The sequence below is a fragment of the Ylistrum balloti genome, unplaced genomic scaffold (genome assembly GCF_031769215.1).
Source record: "Ylistrum balloti isolate Yb309-2 unplaced genomic scaffold, AGI_CSIRO_Ybal_v1 Utg369864, whole genome shotgun sequence".
In the NCBI taxonomy this organism is placed as follows: domain Eukaryota; kingdom Metazoa; phylum Mollusca; class Bivalvia; order Pectinida; family Pectinidae; genus Ylistrum; species Ylistrum balloti.
The window spans coordinates 75381-93526 of record NW_026782010.1 but is presented as its reverse complement, the minus strand read 5'-3'; the positions used below and the strand labels follow the sequence as shown (position 1 = coordinate 93526).

At 42.7% G+C, this 18146-nt stretch overlaps 1 protein-coding gene across 1 annotated transcript in view; it reads right to left on the bottom strand.

Annotated features, from left to right (window-relative positions):
* The window catches only part of LOC132545930 (E3 ubiquitin-protein ligase MYCBP2-like), a 130310-nt gene that overhangs the window by 41463 nt on the left and 70701 nt on the right, over window positions 1-18146 (bottom strand). Inside the window, exons 60-70 of the mRNA XM_060209607.1 lie at window positions 11186-11296; window positions 10459-10813; window positions 9608-9745; window positions 7849-9415; window positions 5108-5321; window positions 4641-4852; window positions 4039-4236; window positions 3262-3402; window positions 2980-3126; window positions 2522-2545; window positions 1571-1661 (exon numbers count right to left, since the gene is read on the bottom strand). Coding sequence (XP_060065590.1) covers window positions 1571-1661; window positions 2522-2545; window positions 2980-3126; window positions 3262-3402; window positions 4039-4236; window positions 4641-4852; window positions 5108-5321; window positions 7849-9415; window positions 9608-9745; window positions 10459-10813; window positions 11186-11296 — 3198 coding nt within the window. The remainder of the gene's footprint in view (window positions 1-1570; window positions 1662-2521; window positions 2546-2979; window positions 3127-3261; window positions 3403-4038; window positions 4237-4640; window positions 4853-5107; window positions 5322-7848; window positions 9416-9607; window positions 9746-10458; window positions 10814-11185; window positions 11297-18146) is intronic.

The following is an 18146-nucleotide window of genomic DNA, read 5'->3' as shown; positions in this document are numbered from 1 at the left end:
GCTAGAGGCCAGTACCTACCTGTAAGACTGGCTATCATTGCCTGTAGGCTAGAGGCCAGTACCTACCTGTGAGACTGGCTATCATTGCCTGTTGACTAAAGGCCTGTACCTACCTGTGAGACTGGCTATCATTGCCTGTTGAATAGAGGCCTGTACCTACCTGTGAGACTGGCTATCATTGCCTGTAGGCTAGAGGCCTGTACCTACCTGTAAGACTGGCTATCATTGCCTGTAGGCTAGAGGCCTGTACCTACCTGTAAGACTGGCTATCATTGCCTGTAGGCTAGAGGCCTGTACCTACCTGTGAGACTGGCTATCATTGCCTGTTGACTAAAGGCCTGTACCTACCTGTGAGACTGACTATCATTGCCTGTTGACTAGAGGCCTGTACCTACCTGTAAGACTGGCTATCATTGCCTGTAGGCTAGAGGCCAGTACCTACCTGTGAGTCTGACTATGATTGCCTGTTGACTAGAGGCCTGTACCTACCTGTGAGACTGGCTATCATTGCCTGTAGGCTAGAGGCCTGTACCTACCTGTAAGACTGGCTATCATTGCCTGTAGGCTAGAGGCCTGTACCTACCTGTAAGACTGGCTATCATTGCCTATTGACTAAAGGCCTGTACCTACCTGTGAGACTGACTATCATTGCCTGTTGACTAGAGGCCTGTACCTACCTGTAAGACTGGCTATCATTGCCTGTAGGCTACAGGCCAGTACCTACCTGTGAGTCTGACTATGATTGCCTGTTGACTAGAGGCCTGTACTTACCTGTGAGACTGACTATCATTGCCTGTAGGCTAGAGGCCTGTACCTACCTGTGTGACTGGCTATCATTGCCTGTTGACTAGAGGCCTGTACCTACCTGTGAGACTGACTATCATTGCCTGTTGACTAGAGGCCTGTACCTACCTGTGAGACTGTCTATCATTGCCTGTAGGCTAGAGGCCTGTACCTACCTGTGAGTCTGACTATGATTGCCTGTTGACTAGAGGTCTGTATCTACCTGTGAGACTGACTATGATTGCCTGTTGACTAGAGGCCAGTACCTACCTGTGAGTCTGACTATGATTGCCTGTTGACTAGAGGTCTGTATCTACCTGTGAGACTGACTATGATTGCCTGTTGACTAGAGGTCTGTATCTACCTGTGAGACTGGCAATCATTGCCTGTTGACTAGAGGCCTGTACCTACCTGTGAGACTGACTATGATTGCCTGTTGACTAGAGGTCTGTACCTACCTGTAAGACTGGCTATCATTGCCTGTTGACTAGAGGCCTGTACCTACCTGTGAGACTGACTATCATTGCATGTTGACTAAAGGCCTGTACCTACCTGTGAGACTGACTATGATTGCCTGTTGACTAGAGGCCTGTACCTACCTGTGAGTCTGACTATGACTGCCTGTTGACTAGAGGTCTGTATCTACCTGTGAGACTGGCTATCATTGCCTGTTGACTACAGGCCTGTACCTACCTGTGAGACTGACTATGATTGCCTGTTGACTAGAGGCCTGTACCTACCTGTGAGACTGGCTATCATTGCCTGTTGACTAGAGGCCTGTACCTACCTGTGAGACTGGCTATCATTGCCTGTCGGCTAGAGGCATGGATATCTGCATTTGCTGTGAGATCCTTCAGCTGCCAAATCTGATGAGAAGCCTTCAGTAGAGCAAAAATGATAACAGAATTTAGAACTTACAGTACACGTAACAGATATTCCATATAACCATGCTCAATGAGATAAATTCGGAAATCATTTCTACAATAATTATCATTTTTGAAAACACAAACTCAAATCAAATTGATAACTTATATAATAATAATGACAATAACTAACACTATATCTTTCTCTCAAATTGAATTACCCAATAAATACAGTTTTGAGCCAAGCAATGAGAAATAGTATCAAAGAATACAAAATTTTGCTCATTAATAAAAAAAAAAATATGGAAAAGCATGACAAGTAATTAGAGACATATTTAAGGAAGTCAAAGTTTTATCAAACAGATCAACAATGTGAGGTTATAAATATGGATAAATTGAAGAAAACAAGGTGGTATTAATTCTACAATGTTTCTGGAATCAGAACTGTTAACAGTTAGAGTTTCACAGCCACTCACATGAAGACTTATTTCTGATGGAGTAAAACACCTGGTTAACATATTCATTTCTTATGGAGTAACACACCTGGTTAACATATTCAGTGAAAACACCCTGAAGAACTGAATGTCAAACTTACACATCACATAATGTGCTGTTTGTCATTCACTTTGAGTTAGCACACCTACACAAACATTTATTCCTATGAACAAATTTGTCCTCCCTGAACCAATTGATTTTTAAATTAAGATTTTTCCCCCACCCAAGCTTTTTAAACCATTAGATCCCTATAATCACACAAAGTCACACATCATTCAGGCCTGATTAACTTGGTTTAGTGTAAAGCTAAGTTTAAGTACACAAAAATGATTGGCTTAGAGCTGAATGAGATTACATCTTTTAAACCTTTACCTACTCACCGGCTTCTTAACCACTTCCTTTACCTGGTCAAACAAGACTTTTGTTGAACTCAAGATATTTTCATTTCTCATTTTACATTTTGTTTAAAAACACATATACTTAAGCAGATTGAAAAGTTTTCAGTATAATCATATCTTCTACTGTTACAACAGTAATGTTTGAATATTTTATATGAAGTACCATTATGTGACAGTAAAGTTATCATAAAAACAGAATGCAGCCCTGAATATACTGTGAATACTTTGCGACCAAACAATGCATGCATAGTGAAATCATGAATTTAATGTAAAAACATAGTGTTATAATGAATTATCTTTGGATGTGGTCATAGAGTGCTATGGATATACTTAATAAATATGAACAATGCTGCCTTGAAAATACCTTAAAAACATTAATACAATTTCACCACCTATGTCCCACTGTATAGAAACATCTTTCAACTACACTAATGTCTTACCAGAGGTGGCTCCCCAACATCATTCTCCTCCTTCTCTTCATCAGATTTACTGAGAATGCGACTGATGTTGCTAAACACATGACATTCGTGTAAAAACTGGTGGTCTGCCTGCTGGAACCTCAGGCAGAAACATCGCACAGCCATCAGCTGGAGATACAGAGATGCATAAATCAGTTGGTTATAAGGCTCCGACTCCATCTACAAGATTTGCTCAAAGACTTAACATCATTTAAATCAGAAAGCACTTTTAACTACTGTAATAATGATAGTAGAAAGTCTCACCTGAACAGAGGAGCCCCAAGGGAGGTGCATCATAACATCAGCTATGGTTTGAAGAAGGGTGTGGAACACCTCAGGGAGGGGGTCTACAGCACTGCCCGCTATCCTGATGTCTGCCAGAGGGTGTTCACATAGTGGGGCCTCCTGTAACACATACAGTAAGGAGCACCATCAGCTTTATACTACTTCTAATAATGCATATTTTCATATTCATAATATATAAATCACACCTGGATGCTATATTTACACAAATAAGAAATAAATAAGAAATACATATGCCAACATATTCTGCGACAAATAATAATGTATCATCTTATTTGGGTTCTTACCTCTGAATAATGGACACTCCTAAAACACATTGGGTTCTTACCTCTGTATAATGGACACTCCTAAAACACATTGGGTTCTTACCTCTGTATAATGGACACTCATAAAACACATTGGGTTCTTACCTCTGTATAATGGACACTCCTAAAACACATTGGGTTCTTACCTCTGTATAATGGACACTCCTAAAACACATTGGGTTCTTACCTCTGAATAATGGACACTCCTAAAACACATTGGGTTCTTACCTCTGTATAATGGACACTCCTAAAACACATTGGGTTCTTACCTCTGTATAATGGACACTCCTAAAACACATTGGGTTCTTACCTCTGTATAATGGACACTCCTAAAACACATTGGGTTCTTACCTCTGTATAATGGACACTCCTAAAACACATTGGGTTCTTACCTCTGTATAATGGACACTCCTAAAACACATTGGGTTCTTACCTCTGTGTCCTTTTTGTTCTGGACCTCCTTTTTCGGTGGTTTCTTCTCCTTCTCTTTATCCTTTTCTTTCTCTTTATCATCTTCTTCTTCTTCCTCCTCCTCCTCCCTTATAGGAGGAGTGAGAGAAGTCACAAGGTACCAAAGGAGGTCGTGTATACACACCGTCCGTGACACTGTCCGCATCAACCAATTCATGGCCTGTACAAAAAAAGATTAATAAAATCACACTAAAAAAGTAACTAGGTTTTAGTTCTCTCTTCATGTCACAGATTTTCTGCTCCAATTTATGTGAAGGTAAAACTTATAATCTCATTTACAGGTTCAGTGTAGTATGTGGTGTCATCACCTTTTCAATATTATGAAAAAAAGTTGACATCCAAAAACAGAAATAGCTGTCAGTGGAAATTCAATTTCACTATCTGTATGAAACTGGAACATTTTAAACTGAAGGCAATGGATATTACTTATATCAGGATTTCTTATCACATACAGAATAGTTTTTGATTGAACATTTTGAGAGAACAATCACACATTTGGACAATCTGACAATTCATGGTGGCCTTCCTTAGTACTCATTTGTATGTGCTATACCAGAGACTGACCTGCATAGCAAACACCCGACAAGTGGCCTTCCTCAGGGCTTGTTTCATGGCTAGTTGTAGTCCATCCAGGTCATGTCGTTGGACAATGAATGCCATCACCGGACGTTGGAGTGTCCGGTCCCCTTCTATTCGTGATGAGCTGGACTTTTCCACAGTAGTCATCAGTTTAGACATTGCTGCAGATGGATGTTTGATCAACGACATTCCACCGTCTGAGAAAAATAATGTTTACTTCCTGTTTGATGTGCATTAGTGAGGTAACTCTAACCCAAAATATGTGTTCATTTGATTCCAATTCCATTGAAACACAGAGATCTGAGGAATTAGATAAATAAATTAACCAGGCCATACGATATGGGAGTATATGTATTATTTTATCACTTATCAAATAGAAGTTCTTGTAACACAACCCGTAGAAGATCTGAGGTGACATTTTAATGACAACTTCAATTTCAGCGAAAACCTACCCCCTACACCTCCGCTGTTGTTTCTCCTTCGTCCTGCATATTGACGATTTCTGTCATTGCCGCTGAACCCTTCATCACTATCAGACACTATCTCTGAAATGCTTCGCTGGAAAGCTGTCTTTTTATGAACTTGTTCAAGTTCCGAGTCCGGACTTGTTCCTGCACTCTTTGGCACTGGCTTATCAGAATCACTGGAGGCATTCATACTTGAATCCTGTACACAACATACACCTGATAGTGTTAAAACATCCTGAACACAACACACATCTGATAGTGTTTAAAACATCCTGTACACAACATACACCTGATAGTGTTAAAAACATCCTGAACATAACATACACCTGATAGTGTTAAAACATCCTGAACACAACACACATCTGATAGTGTTTAAAACATCCTGAACACAACACACATCTGATAGTGTTAAAACATCCTGAACACAACATACACCTGATAGTGTTAACAAGAGATCCCAGAGGGATCTTGGCGGGATCTTGGCGCCCACCATTTGAGGACCTGTTTTCAGTTCTTGAAGATTTGTTAATTTTTTTTGGTTTGTTACAGGTGTTGTATATGTTCATGAACTGGTCTTCATTGAATGTACCCAATGATGGCACAAGATATTTTTATTAAGCACCTATTAGCAAATATCATTTGAAAAAGATCCCAAAGTATTATTAGATAGCAGTCAGTTACAGGTGGATAATGGACAATATGCTTGTGCTGTATTACTGTCGACATCCAAGATGGCTGCCTGTGGGCCACCTTGATTTCAAATCAGTCCAAAAAAGGTACAATGCACAACTAGGGACCAAGGGAAACCAATATCTATGAAATATCAGAAGGATCCATCCAGTACTTCCTCAGATATAGCAGTAACAAGATTTTACTTTCAAAATCCAAGATGGCTCTCTATCAGCCATCTTGATTTCGGATCAGTCCAAAAATGTATAATGCACAACTTGGAACCAAAGGGAACCTGCATATGAAATTTGAGAAAGATCCATCCAGTTCTTTCCAAGAAATAGCAGTAACAAACTTTTACATCCAAAATCCAAGATGGCCACCTGTCAGCCATCTTGAATTCGAATCTGTCCAAAAAAAGGTACAATGCACAACTAGGGACCAAGGGGAAACTGCATATGAAATTTGAGAAAGATCCATCCAGTACTTTCCAAGAAATAGCAGTAATTAACTTTTACTTCCAAAATCCAAGATGGCTGCCTGTCGGCCATCTTGAATTCGAATCAGCCCAAAAAAAGGTACAATGCACAACTAGGGACAAAGGGGAAACTGCATATGAAATTTGAGAAAGATCCATCCAGTTCTTTCTCAGAAATAGCGGTAACAAACTTTCACTTCCAAATGATGGCACAAGATATTTTTATTAAGCACCTATTAGCAAATATCATTTGAAAAAGATCCCAAAGTATTATTAGATAGCAGTCAGTTACAGGTAGATAATGGACAATATGCTTGTGCTGTATTACTGTCGACATCCAAGATGGCCACCTGTCGGCCATCTTGAATTCGAATCAGTCCAAAAAAGGTACAATGCACAACTAGGGACAAAGGGGAACCTGCATATGAAATTTGAGAAAGATCCATCCAGTACTTTTCCAGAAATAGCGGTAATTAACTTTTACTTCCAAAATCCAAGATGGCCACCTGTCGTCCATCTTGAATGCGAATCAGCCCAAAAAAGGTACAATGCACAACTAGGAACCAAGGGGAACCTGCATATGAAATTTGAGAAAGATCCATCCAGTACTTTTCCAGAAATAGCGGTAACAAGAATTGTTTACGGACGGACGGATGACGGACCACTGAATACCCCACCATCTGATGATGGTGGGCTAAAAACATCCTGAACACAACATACACCTGATAGTGTTAAAAACATCCTGAACACAACATACATCTGATAGTGTTTAAAACATCCTGAACACAACATACACCTGATAGTGTTTAAAACATCCTGAACACAACATACACCTGACAGTGTGAAAAACATCCTGAACACAACATACATCTGATAGTGTTAAAAACATCCTGAACACAACAAACATCTGATAGTGTGAAAAACATCCTGTACACAACATACACCTGATAGTGTTAAAAACATCCTGAACACAACATACACCTGATAGTGTTAAAAATATCCTGAACACAACATACACCTGATAGTGTTAAAAACATTTTCTGAAATGTTTGACTACAAACTTACATTATAGACCCATATTTTTTCATAGTACTAAATTTTGTCTATTTCATGGACATTTGATTTCGGGGATATAAATCGACAATAATAAACAAATTTTCCATGGAGAGATATTGTACAAGAGATGCCACAGAAAGACACTTTATTTGGACACGAAGATAAATACTGACCTAATAGGAAGAGGAAAGGTTATATTAGATGTTCATCTGACATGGGACTTTATAGAGAAGTTTGATTAGCCAAGTATTTATCTGTTGTTTAGAATAATTAGCAGTCATAAGTCTAGGAGATATCAGACCAACCTTAACTTACAAGATTGTGTGACAAAAGGTAATTTACAGAGAAAAATAAAGGTATCCTAGTGAGACACAGGCAACACAACAAAGCATTATTTTTTTAACTTCAGGATATTTGCCTGACCTTTGGGAGATAAGTACATGACCTTGGGATGAACTTACTGACCTTTTAAAGGGGGAGATATTTGACTGACTGAGGAAACAGAAGATGATATCTAACTAACCTTAGGACTAGAAGGAGACATCTGTGACAATGGCGGTCGTATATCCTGGCCCAAAGACCCTGATCTGGCCAGCGGACTGTGACGTGGTTCTGTCGGTAGTCTGGGTCTAAGAAAGGATTGCTTCTGGTTAACACTAAGTGACCCTGACCTTACAAACACACGCTCATCCATGTCAATGAAGAAGTCATCAGCAAACGCAGAGTCAGAGTTCTGAGCACTCTGAGATATGAGGTATTGAAATGGCACAGGGGGGAAGGGGTTCAGCTCGGATCCATACTCCTCATAGACGCTGGGAAGGAAGGGATCCGAACGGTTCACACCATGGTATTTTTTGTGTGTCTGTATTGGGATGGTGATCCCTGAGGCACTAGCCAAGTCCATCAGAAACATTGCATTGTTCTTGAGCACAGTATGAGGTTCCAGTGTTGTCAGAACACTCTGCCTGGATTGATTATTTTTCTTTTTCATTTTTTTCACTTTCTCTTTGTCTTTCTGCTGTTGGCGTTTCTCCTTGAGGTATTTCTCGCGACATCGTTCACATATGAGGTACCAGCTACTTCCCCCATATCCCCCTTCCCCACAGTTTCCAGCCCATCCTCCACAATAGTTGCCACTGCTGTTGTAACCTTTACCCCCTGCATGTCTTCCACATCCAGGATGTGTCTGCCGCATGTGGAATGTGACTGGGTGTGAGAACATTGATCCACAAAGTTCACATGACGTTTCACCTTTATCAGGCCCTCCTCCAGCAAACACTCCTGCCATGGCATCTCCAACTGCATTCTCCCGCCATGGTACTTTGTTCTCTTTTTTCTTCTTGCTTTTCTTATCTTTCTCCTTGTCTTTCTTCTCATTTTTCTTGTTGCGGAGCAAGACTGCCGGACTGGGGTAGATGAGCTCCTGTGTGATGACCCTGAGGACAGTGGAGGAAAGCTCCTCCCAGAAGTAAACAAGATGGTGGAGTGTAGGAGGAAGCGGTGAGGATTTATCCTCATCCTCTGCAACATACAATACACTATCAGATTTGTGACGGTCGCCAGTAGCCTTCCTGTATACACCATCTTTTCCCTTCTTTACCTCTAATGTTTTCTCCAACAAGTCAAACTTTTCTGACTTATCTGACCTGTCAGAGTCACTACCTACTAACTGTGGCTCTAGATTAAACCTTACTCTTGCCTCATTAATATTCATGTTCTCTTTCCTTCTGTTGAATTCTTTACTGGAATCTGTTGCATGCCGCACTCGCATCTTCTCCTGTTTCTTGCGGTTAGCATATTTAGACATTTCTTTCTGCAGGTCCGGATGGAACTTCAGGAAAGAGGCACATGCCATAGCGTCATGTACTATACCCTCGTGCCAGAGGAATGCAGCAAATACAGAGCGCAGGCACTCAGCCACAGAAGGGGATAGAGCATCCTTCACAGGTTCCTTAGCTTTGTCCAGAATCGAGGATGCAGATGATGACCGTGCCCTTCCTACAGGAGTTATGTCCCTTGATGAGGGAGATGATGCTCGTTTAGAACGTAATTGTCTTCCTCTGTCTTTCCGACTTGGTTTCGGTGACATCCTAACATAACAAGTGTCAATAGATTAGACTCAAAAAGGTCATAGGTCATTTGTATCAATAAGCAAAGCATAAGTTTACATACTTTTAATCAACAATGTAGGACCATATCAAATGTCAATATAGGTGACATCTCCACAATAATCTATCATTTGTACATTCATAATGCAATACCTAACATTGGCGGTATCTTACCTTGGAGATTCATCCTTAGGGGAAGCTGAGCCGATGTTGAATAAGCGATCTGAGTTACCTGACCCTGGGGTTGGGGAAATGTTGACAGGTGATGCTCTGGATGGGCTGGAGTGTAGGCGGGGACTGCCAGACCCTCTCCTATAGTATAGAGATTGACTTGATTTGTTCAAAAATGCATTATAAAAGATAATTTGTAAATTCATTAAGTAGGATTGAAGTAGTATTCAAATCAGTTCTGGATTTCCAATTTTGATCTGTGTTCTATTATTTCACTTACTGTAAAGGTTTTTTTTTACAAATTTTGTGGTTTTATCAAAAGCTTCAGAAAAAAAAAAAAAAAAAAACAGGATTTAACAAATATGTACATAGAAAGAAATTCAGCTTAACATGTATTTGGATGGTTTTTTACATACATGTTAAGTATATTCAATGTTTCGTTACGATATTTATTGTATATTTTGTAATTGTAGCAAAGTTCAATTAATTGTTAACTTTTTTTTAAATCTTTATTGAAAATTAATATGATCTTGCTTATTATAACTATTCAGCAGGTTTGGTAATATAGCACTTGTAATTAATTGGAACAGTTTGAACACAAATGTTGATGCTGCCCTCGAAAAGTAACACTCTGTTCATTTCTCAACTCCTCAGAGAATATCAAAACAACAAACTCCTAGTCAATATTTACCTGACAAGTTTATACAAATGTATATTCAGGATGGTTGAACATCAACAACATCATATTATATTCAGAACAATTCCCTAATTTATACAAAGACAATATTTACAGTAAATGAAAAGAGAAATCAATTGACTTCACATTTCCTTGTTGTGAATTGCCTCCAACTTGCCTGCCACTCCTGGCTGGTGATGTGTGCGGACTACCTATACTTCCTTTCCGAGGAACTGCTGGAGGAAGTCCTGCAAGTCCTGCCTCTTTCTGAGTATTTGGAGTGGAACTTGAAGGCTGATGTTTTGGGCGAACAGCCGGTGACCCTGGAGGTGACTGGGAATCACGGTCAAAAGATGCCTCCTTTTTGAGCTGTGCACGGCGAACGAGGCTTGGACTGTCGGGTGGAGTGCTAAAGGTCTCGTCTTTGAGAGAGGCCTGAGATGATGACTCTGACACACCTCGGGAAGGTTTGCTCTCCACCTTGGCTAATCTTGGGCTCAAGCTACGGTTTGGAGAGCCAGTTTTGGGGGAAGCTGAATAGTAAAATACTACGTTTGGAAATATTGTTAAATCTTCACAACTGTGTTTACTGACCCAAATATCCTATTGAACAATAAAGATGGTGAGATCAGAGACAGAATGAAAATGTCATAACCCAGACTGTCAATGTCAAAAATGGGGCAAAGCCACAATTGGCCGGTTTGCGGATGAGTACAATGTTGACAATGAATCCATAATAGGAGGTGCACATCTTCAACATATATACACTATGTGCAACCCGGCCAAAAATCAGTCTGAATAATGAGGTCAGAGGTCATAAGTTAGGATTCAATTTTCTTTTAGTGGTCAAAGTGGATTAATTTAAGTTTTTCTGTTGTGATTTAAGGCATTGTCCATAGACTTACCTGATCTGTCAGGTGCTAAATGTGGACTGGAGCTACGTGAGCCACATTTCTTAGGAGTGCCTGGTGGTGAGGGTACAGGAGTGGGACCATTTCCATTAGCTCTACTTTCACCTGTAACATAGAGGGAAGACTCAACACAGCTCTACACAGTCAGCTCAGTAAAGATTTGACTCAACACAGCTCTACACAGTCAGCTCAGTAAAGATTTGACTCAACAGAGCTCTACACAGTCAACTCAGTAAAGATTTCACACAACACAGCTCTACAGAGTCAACACAGTGAAGATTTCACACAACACAGCTCTACAAAGTCAACACAGTAAAGATTTCACTCAACACAGCTCTACACAGTCAACACAGTAAAAATTTCACTAACCAGAGCTCTACATAATCAACTCAGTAAAGATTTCACACAACACAGCTCTACACAGTCCTTGCAATAAAGATTTCACTGCACACAGCTTTACACAGTCCTCACAATAAAGATTTCACTCCACACAGCTCTACACAGTCCTCATAATAAAGATTTCACTCCACACAGCTCTACACAGTCCTCACAATAAAGATTTCACTCCACACAGCTCTACACAGTCCTTGCAATAAAGATTTCACTGCACACAGCTTTACACAGTCCTCACAATAAAGATTTCACTCCACACAGCTCTACACAGTCCTCACAATAAAGATTACACTCCACACAGCTCTACACAGTCCTCATAATAAAGATTTCACTCCACACAGCTCTACACAGTCCTCATAATAAAGATTTCACTCCACACAGATCTTCACAGTCCTCACAATAAAGATTTCACTCCACACAGCTCTACACAGTCCTCACAATAAAGATTACACTCCACACAGCTCTACACAGTCCTCACAATAAAGATTTCACTCCACACAGCTCTACACAGTCCTCACAATAAAGATTTCACTCCACACAGCTCTACACAGTCCTCACAATAAAGATTACACTCCACACAGCTCTACACAGTCCTCACAATAAAGATTACACTCCACACAGCTCTACACAGTCCTCACAATAAAGATTACACTCCACACAGCTCTACACAGTCCTCACAATAAAGATTACACTCCACACAGCTCTACACAGTCCTCACAATAAAGATTACACTCCACACAGCTCTACACAGTCCTCACAATAAAGATTACACTCCACACAGCTCTACACAGTCCTCACAATAAAGATTTCACTCCACACAGCTCTACACAGTCCTCATAATAAAGATTTCACTCCACACAGATCTTCACAGTCCTCACAATAAAGATTTCACTGCACACAGCTCTACACAGTCCTCACAATAAAGATTTCACTGCACACAGCTCTACACAGTCCTCACAATAAAGATTTCACTCCACACAGCTCTACACAGTCCTCACAATAAAGATTACACTCCACACAGCTCTACACAGTCCTCACAATAAAGATTTCACTCCACACAGATCTTCACAGTCCTCACAATAAAGATTACACTCCACACAGCTCTACACAGTCCTCACAATAAAGATTTCACTCCACACAGATCTTCACAGTCCTCACAATAAAGATTACACTCCACACAGCTCTACACAGTCCTCACAATAAAGATTTCACTCCACACAGCTCTACACAGTCCTCACAATAAAGATTACACTCCACACAGCTCTACACAGTCCTCACAATAAAGATTTCACTCCACACAGCTCTACACAGTCCTCACAATAAAGATTACACTCCACACAGCTCTACACAGTCCTCATAATAAAGATTTCACTCCACACAGATCTTCACAGTCCTCACAATAAAGATTTCACTCCACACAGCTCTACACAGTCTTCACAATAAAGATTACTCTACATCTTACCAGTGATACTCACAGACATGTATCCTTAATCTAAAAATAACTCATCCCTACATTGATGAATCATTTCAAATTAACATCTTTATTTTGTAATGAAGAGAAAAAAGCTAACAAAGGAAAAAGACATTTTGCAAGTTTGTTCCTACAAGAAACTAGAAAGGGATGAAATGTTACTGATGTGGAAGGAGATCAGTAGTAATAACATATACGTATGTAGGTAAAGAAACCTGTACAGCTACTACAGATAATTCAGTCAGGGCTTTAGATCTATATTTAGTTCATATTACAAGTGAACTAAATTAGTGTTGGTAGTTTTCAAGAAACATTGAATATGGGAAACATTGATCTCAGATAAAGACTATATAAAATGAGTATAAACAGGTGATGACAAACACTAAACAGGTAATTATAGGATTGATTCGTAGTATTAACCAATCATATCGTTCCGTTGCTAAGACAACACATCTAACATAGACATGCATAGTTGTAAGTTAATCACATTGTATAAATAGCTCTTTTCCATATACTTTAAAATTTGATACCAAACAAAACATCAACAATACAATCGGGGTTGTAGAAATATCCACCATTTACTTTTCACAAGATTGGATAGCAAATGACATTCATTAGCAAACAGCACAATACATGTCATTATATACATGAGAAATAATGAAACTATCATGATTAAACCTCAATCTTCTAAAACTGAACAATGAAGAGACAAAAACTGTCAAATGTACACAAACACCACTTTTACACTTAAACATCAGTTCAACAATTTTATTAAATCTTTTTGTCAATATATTGTTTCAAAAATTTCAACAGCATAATTTTAAGACATACTGAATTGAAATATATGTAAATGTTTAAGATCCATGTATTTCAATAAATAGACATCAAACTACTTTGAAAATAAAACAAAATTTGTGCAAGATCAGCAAATTTGAGGTTTTTTAATGTAAAACCAATTTTCATGATGTAATACTTACCATAACTTTAGTATGCAAATACAGTACCTACACCCATCTTTGTATCCCAACAACAAAAGATTCAAAAGAAAAACAATCCCGCCCTCCCTACGATCCATGAGCCATCATGGCAGGAACGCAGAGTGATCTCCCTTCCTCTAATAACCTTTATGGCGTAAACCCCACAGAGGGGCAGCCAGGCAGATAAGGAAGAGGGGAGGATAGGGTGGGACTCCATAAAGTTATGGTAAGTATTACATCATGAAAATTGGTTTTACATTAAAAAACCTCAATTTCATTTCAGTAATAATTACCATAACTTTAGTATGCGAATTCGTCTTACCGTAGTGGTGACTAGAAGCCAGGCAGCCCCTTCAGCACAACCAAAGTAGTAGGGAGGGAGAACAGAGTGCTAAAGTGAAGGAAGGGACCTCTCTGTGAAAGAGCAGGTGTACCCACATGCCGCCGTACGGAAAGACATGGCCCGGGGCTAACGAGGAGGCCCAGCCACTGACTATGCCACCACCAAAGGTCCCAATGAATACAGGCCTTCTGAGTGGGAAGCTAGGGATCACAGATAAAAATCTGTTAAGGTATCCCTGCCCTGCCAGAATACTGCAGACATGACCTCCTGAAAGGAGGACTCATTGAGAGAAGGGCCCAGGATGAAGCAAGGGCCCTGACCTCGTGAGACCGCGCTTTCACTCTCGCCCGAGCCAGATCATCAAAATGCTCGTAAGCATACTAAATCACCTGGCAAACCCACCTGGAAACCGACTGGGAGGAGATATCTCGTTGCCCCTGTTTAATGGGCAAAACAGACGGGATCGAGAGCCCCGCCCCCCCCTGGTTTTATCAAGATAAAACCTAAGAGCCCGACAAGGACAAAGCAACCTATCTTGCTCCTCCGAGCTAGTCACAGCCAGGATCCTGATGGGATCGTGCGAGAACCCCGGAACCTGATTCTTCGCTAAAAACAACTCTATTCATAGCAAAGCCTCTGATTAGGGCAGAAAGAGAGGAGGACTAACCGATCTCCTTCCTGCCATAACAAGCAAGAACTCTGGCAATAGCTGTACGATAGCCAGCAATAGTGCCAGGTGGCAGATAGCGGTACCTAAACAGAGAGATTAGGAATTCCGCAATCAAATGCAGAGGCTTCGAATGAATAAGCTTCCTTGCCGACACACCAATCACAGAAGATCATCCAACGTGACTGGTAGACGGCAGAAGAGGAAGCCCTGATTGATTGCTCAATGCAATCTGACACCTCTTGAGAAAAGCCTGCCTTGGCGTGGCTTCCAGAGATAGCCTCAGCGCGTGAAGGTGGAGGATCTCTGGTCAAGAGTGTGTCGTTCTGGGCCAAGGCTGGCGAAGGAGATTCGGTCTGGTGGGGAGAGCCAAGGGCTCCTCCACCAGAAACGACAAGAGCTCCTGAAACCAAGCTTGCCTCGGCCACAGAGGGGCTCTCAGAAGTAAGGAGCAGTGATGCTCCCAGAACTTCTGTAGAACCCTGCCCACCAGGTTGAAGGGAGGGAATGCATATGCATACGTCCCTTCCTATTCCAGAGAAAGGGCGTCCACAGCCCACGCCTTACGGTCTGGGACCGGGGAGACGAAGGTTAGCAGCTGGTTGTTCAGGGAAGTGGCAAACAGGTCTATAATAGGTCTGTCCCACGCCTGACAATTCCCCTTGAAAATCAAGGGACACAGCTGCCATTCCGTCAACACCGGCTGGTGGCGCCTGGAGAGTGGCCACCAACACACTCAGCCTGCCAGAAAGATGCTTGACCGCTATGGTCAACTGCATGTCCTGGCAGAGAAGATGGATGTGGATGGAGAGGGCACACAGGACATGAGACCTGGTGGCCCCTGTCTCTCCAGATACGCGACAACTGTTGTCGGTAGCCACACTTTGGACTGCAGGATACCCCTAAAGGACTGCAGAGCCAAATGAACAGTCTCATCTCGAGTACACTGATGTGCTCCGAGAGTTATTCGCCAGACCACTCCCCCATCGAGGTAAGCTCACATTCCTGTCATGAACGCGTCCATGAACAGGATCATAGAGGGGATAGGCTTGGTCAGAGGTACCCCGTGGAAAACGTTCTCCTGAATGGTCCACCAGCAAGAGAACTCCCTGACCGACTGGGTAAGCGGGATCCAGGCCTCCTGGATGACGGAACCCAGTCAGACAGGAGGAACATCTGGAGAGGTCCGATGTGAATCCTCCCTAGGGGGACCACATATGCCAAGGAGTTGAGATACCCCAGAAAACTGAGGAACCAATGTACCTGGACAAGTGACCAAGTGATGAAAGTCAGAGCCAGAGCCCTGACCTTCTCAAACTTCTCCAGAGGTGGAAGGGCTAAGCCCCGAACCATGTCAAAATGGTTCCCCAGGAAGAAGAAGTCCTAATATGAAGGAACCTCTGACTTCTCTCTGGAAGGAATGAAGCCGACTCTGAGCAAGAGTTTCAGGACCAGACGAGTGTCCTTCACTAACGATTCCCACACCAAAAGAGGCATGAGGGAGTCGTCGAAATAGATGTGGACGTCTATTCTGCAGGAGTGAAGGAAACACCAGCAGCAACTTGGTGAACACCAAAGGAGCTGTCGTGAGCCCCAAGGGCATCTCTGCCTTGGCAGCATGGTCCCTACTTCCTCCTGGAGCACCCGTGCCCTTTCTGAATCCCCGGGAGGAGGAAAGAAACAAAAACGGCCAGGAGGCGAGGGACGAATCCTGAAGAAGGGGAATACCTAGACCCTCCCTGACCACCGACAAAAGCCCAAGCGTCCTCTGTAATATCCTGCCACTAGGAAAGGAAAGCAGAGAGACGTCCGCCCACAGGGAGTTCCGGATGGGGCAGATCGAGCCCCTGCCAGACCAGAGAATCGTCTGCCCACCCGGAGCCTGAGCCTGCAGGAGAAGGACATGAGCCCGGGAAAGGAGAACCACCGTCCACCCGGCCATACCCTTCGCCTTTCGCGGCCAAGAAGCAGAAATAGTCAGGAACCCTTCTTCTTGCCCCCAGGAGGTTTCTTACCCTTCCTACCCTTCCCCTTGTTGCCGTTGAAGTGAGGTTGGGACTTGGGCTGTGCAGAAAACTGAGCAGCCGAAGACTTCGCCTTCTTCTTAGGAGGCACTGACCCCTGCGAGGCACTGGCCTTCTCAGCCTGAAACCTCTTCACCAGAAGTGCTGAGGCGACCGAGTCCTCCTTCATATCCTTCTGAACCCAAGGAAGAGCTCCCCTGAACAGGGTAGAGCCCTAGAAGGGGGCATTCAACAAGCGGAAACGGTAGGGTTACTGGACTGGGCGGAATTTCAGAACTGAAAACTGCCTAGCCAACACGGCATTGACGAGCAGAGAACCTGCAAGGCTGCCGTGTCCTGTATGTCGGCTGTTCTGTCTCGGATAACCGACACTCAGGCAAATCGGATACCCTGTATAGACAAACTGTCAGGAAGTCTATGTATGACAGAACTTGGATGGAGAGGTGCAACATTCTCTCCATCCTGTGGTGCTCTTTGGGATCGAGCACCACCTGGTCCACTGATTTGCCGGGCCAGGCAGCCAGCTGTCTCAACTCCAGCTGTGCTGGTTGAGAGGCCAGCTGCCCATCATGTGTGGCATAGTCGGAAGCTGAAGCCTCCGACAATTCACCAACACTGAGCTGCAGACCGACAAACCCGAGAGCACGGGTAGAGAAGGAGTCCTTCTCTAAAACCGGAGCCCGGGCCGTGGCCAGAACCGAAGACATGATATTGCCTTCTGGCAGAGACCGATCTGAGCGAACGGAAGCCCGAGGAGCCACCAGGGAACCCAGAAGGATGGTGGATTCAGGCGCCGACGATGCTGAGGCGGTGGGCAAACCTCCGCCCTGAGAATCCGGGAGATGTTGGCCCGGAGGACCCGCATCCCAGAAAGCACATGCTGAGCCTCAGCTTCAGCAGTCTCAGGGCCATCTTCCCCTTGTGAACCCTCTTGGCCCAGGAGAAAGATGAATGACATCGTCTTCCTCTGCCGAGCCCGCACCCTCGATGTCCATCTCCTCCTCAATAGAGACCGAAGTCCCCTTGGGAGGAACAGGGGCCGCCAGAGGAGCCATCTCCGCAGAGGGGAACTCCTCTTTA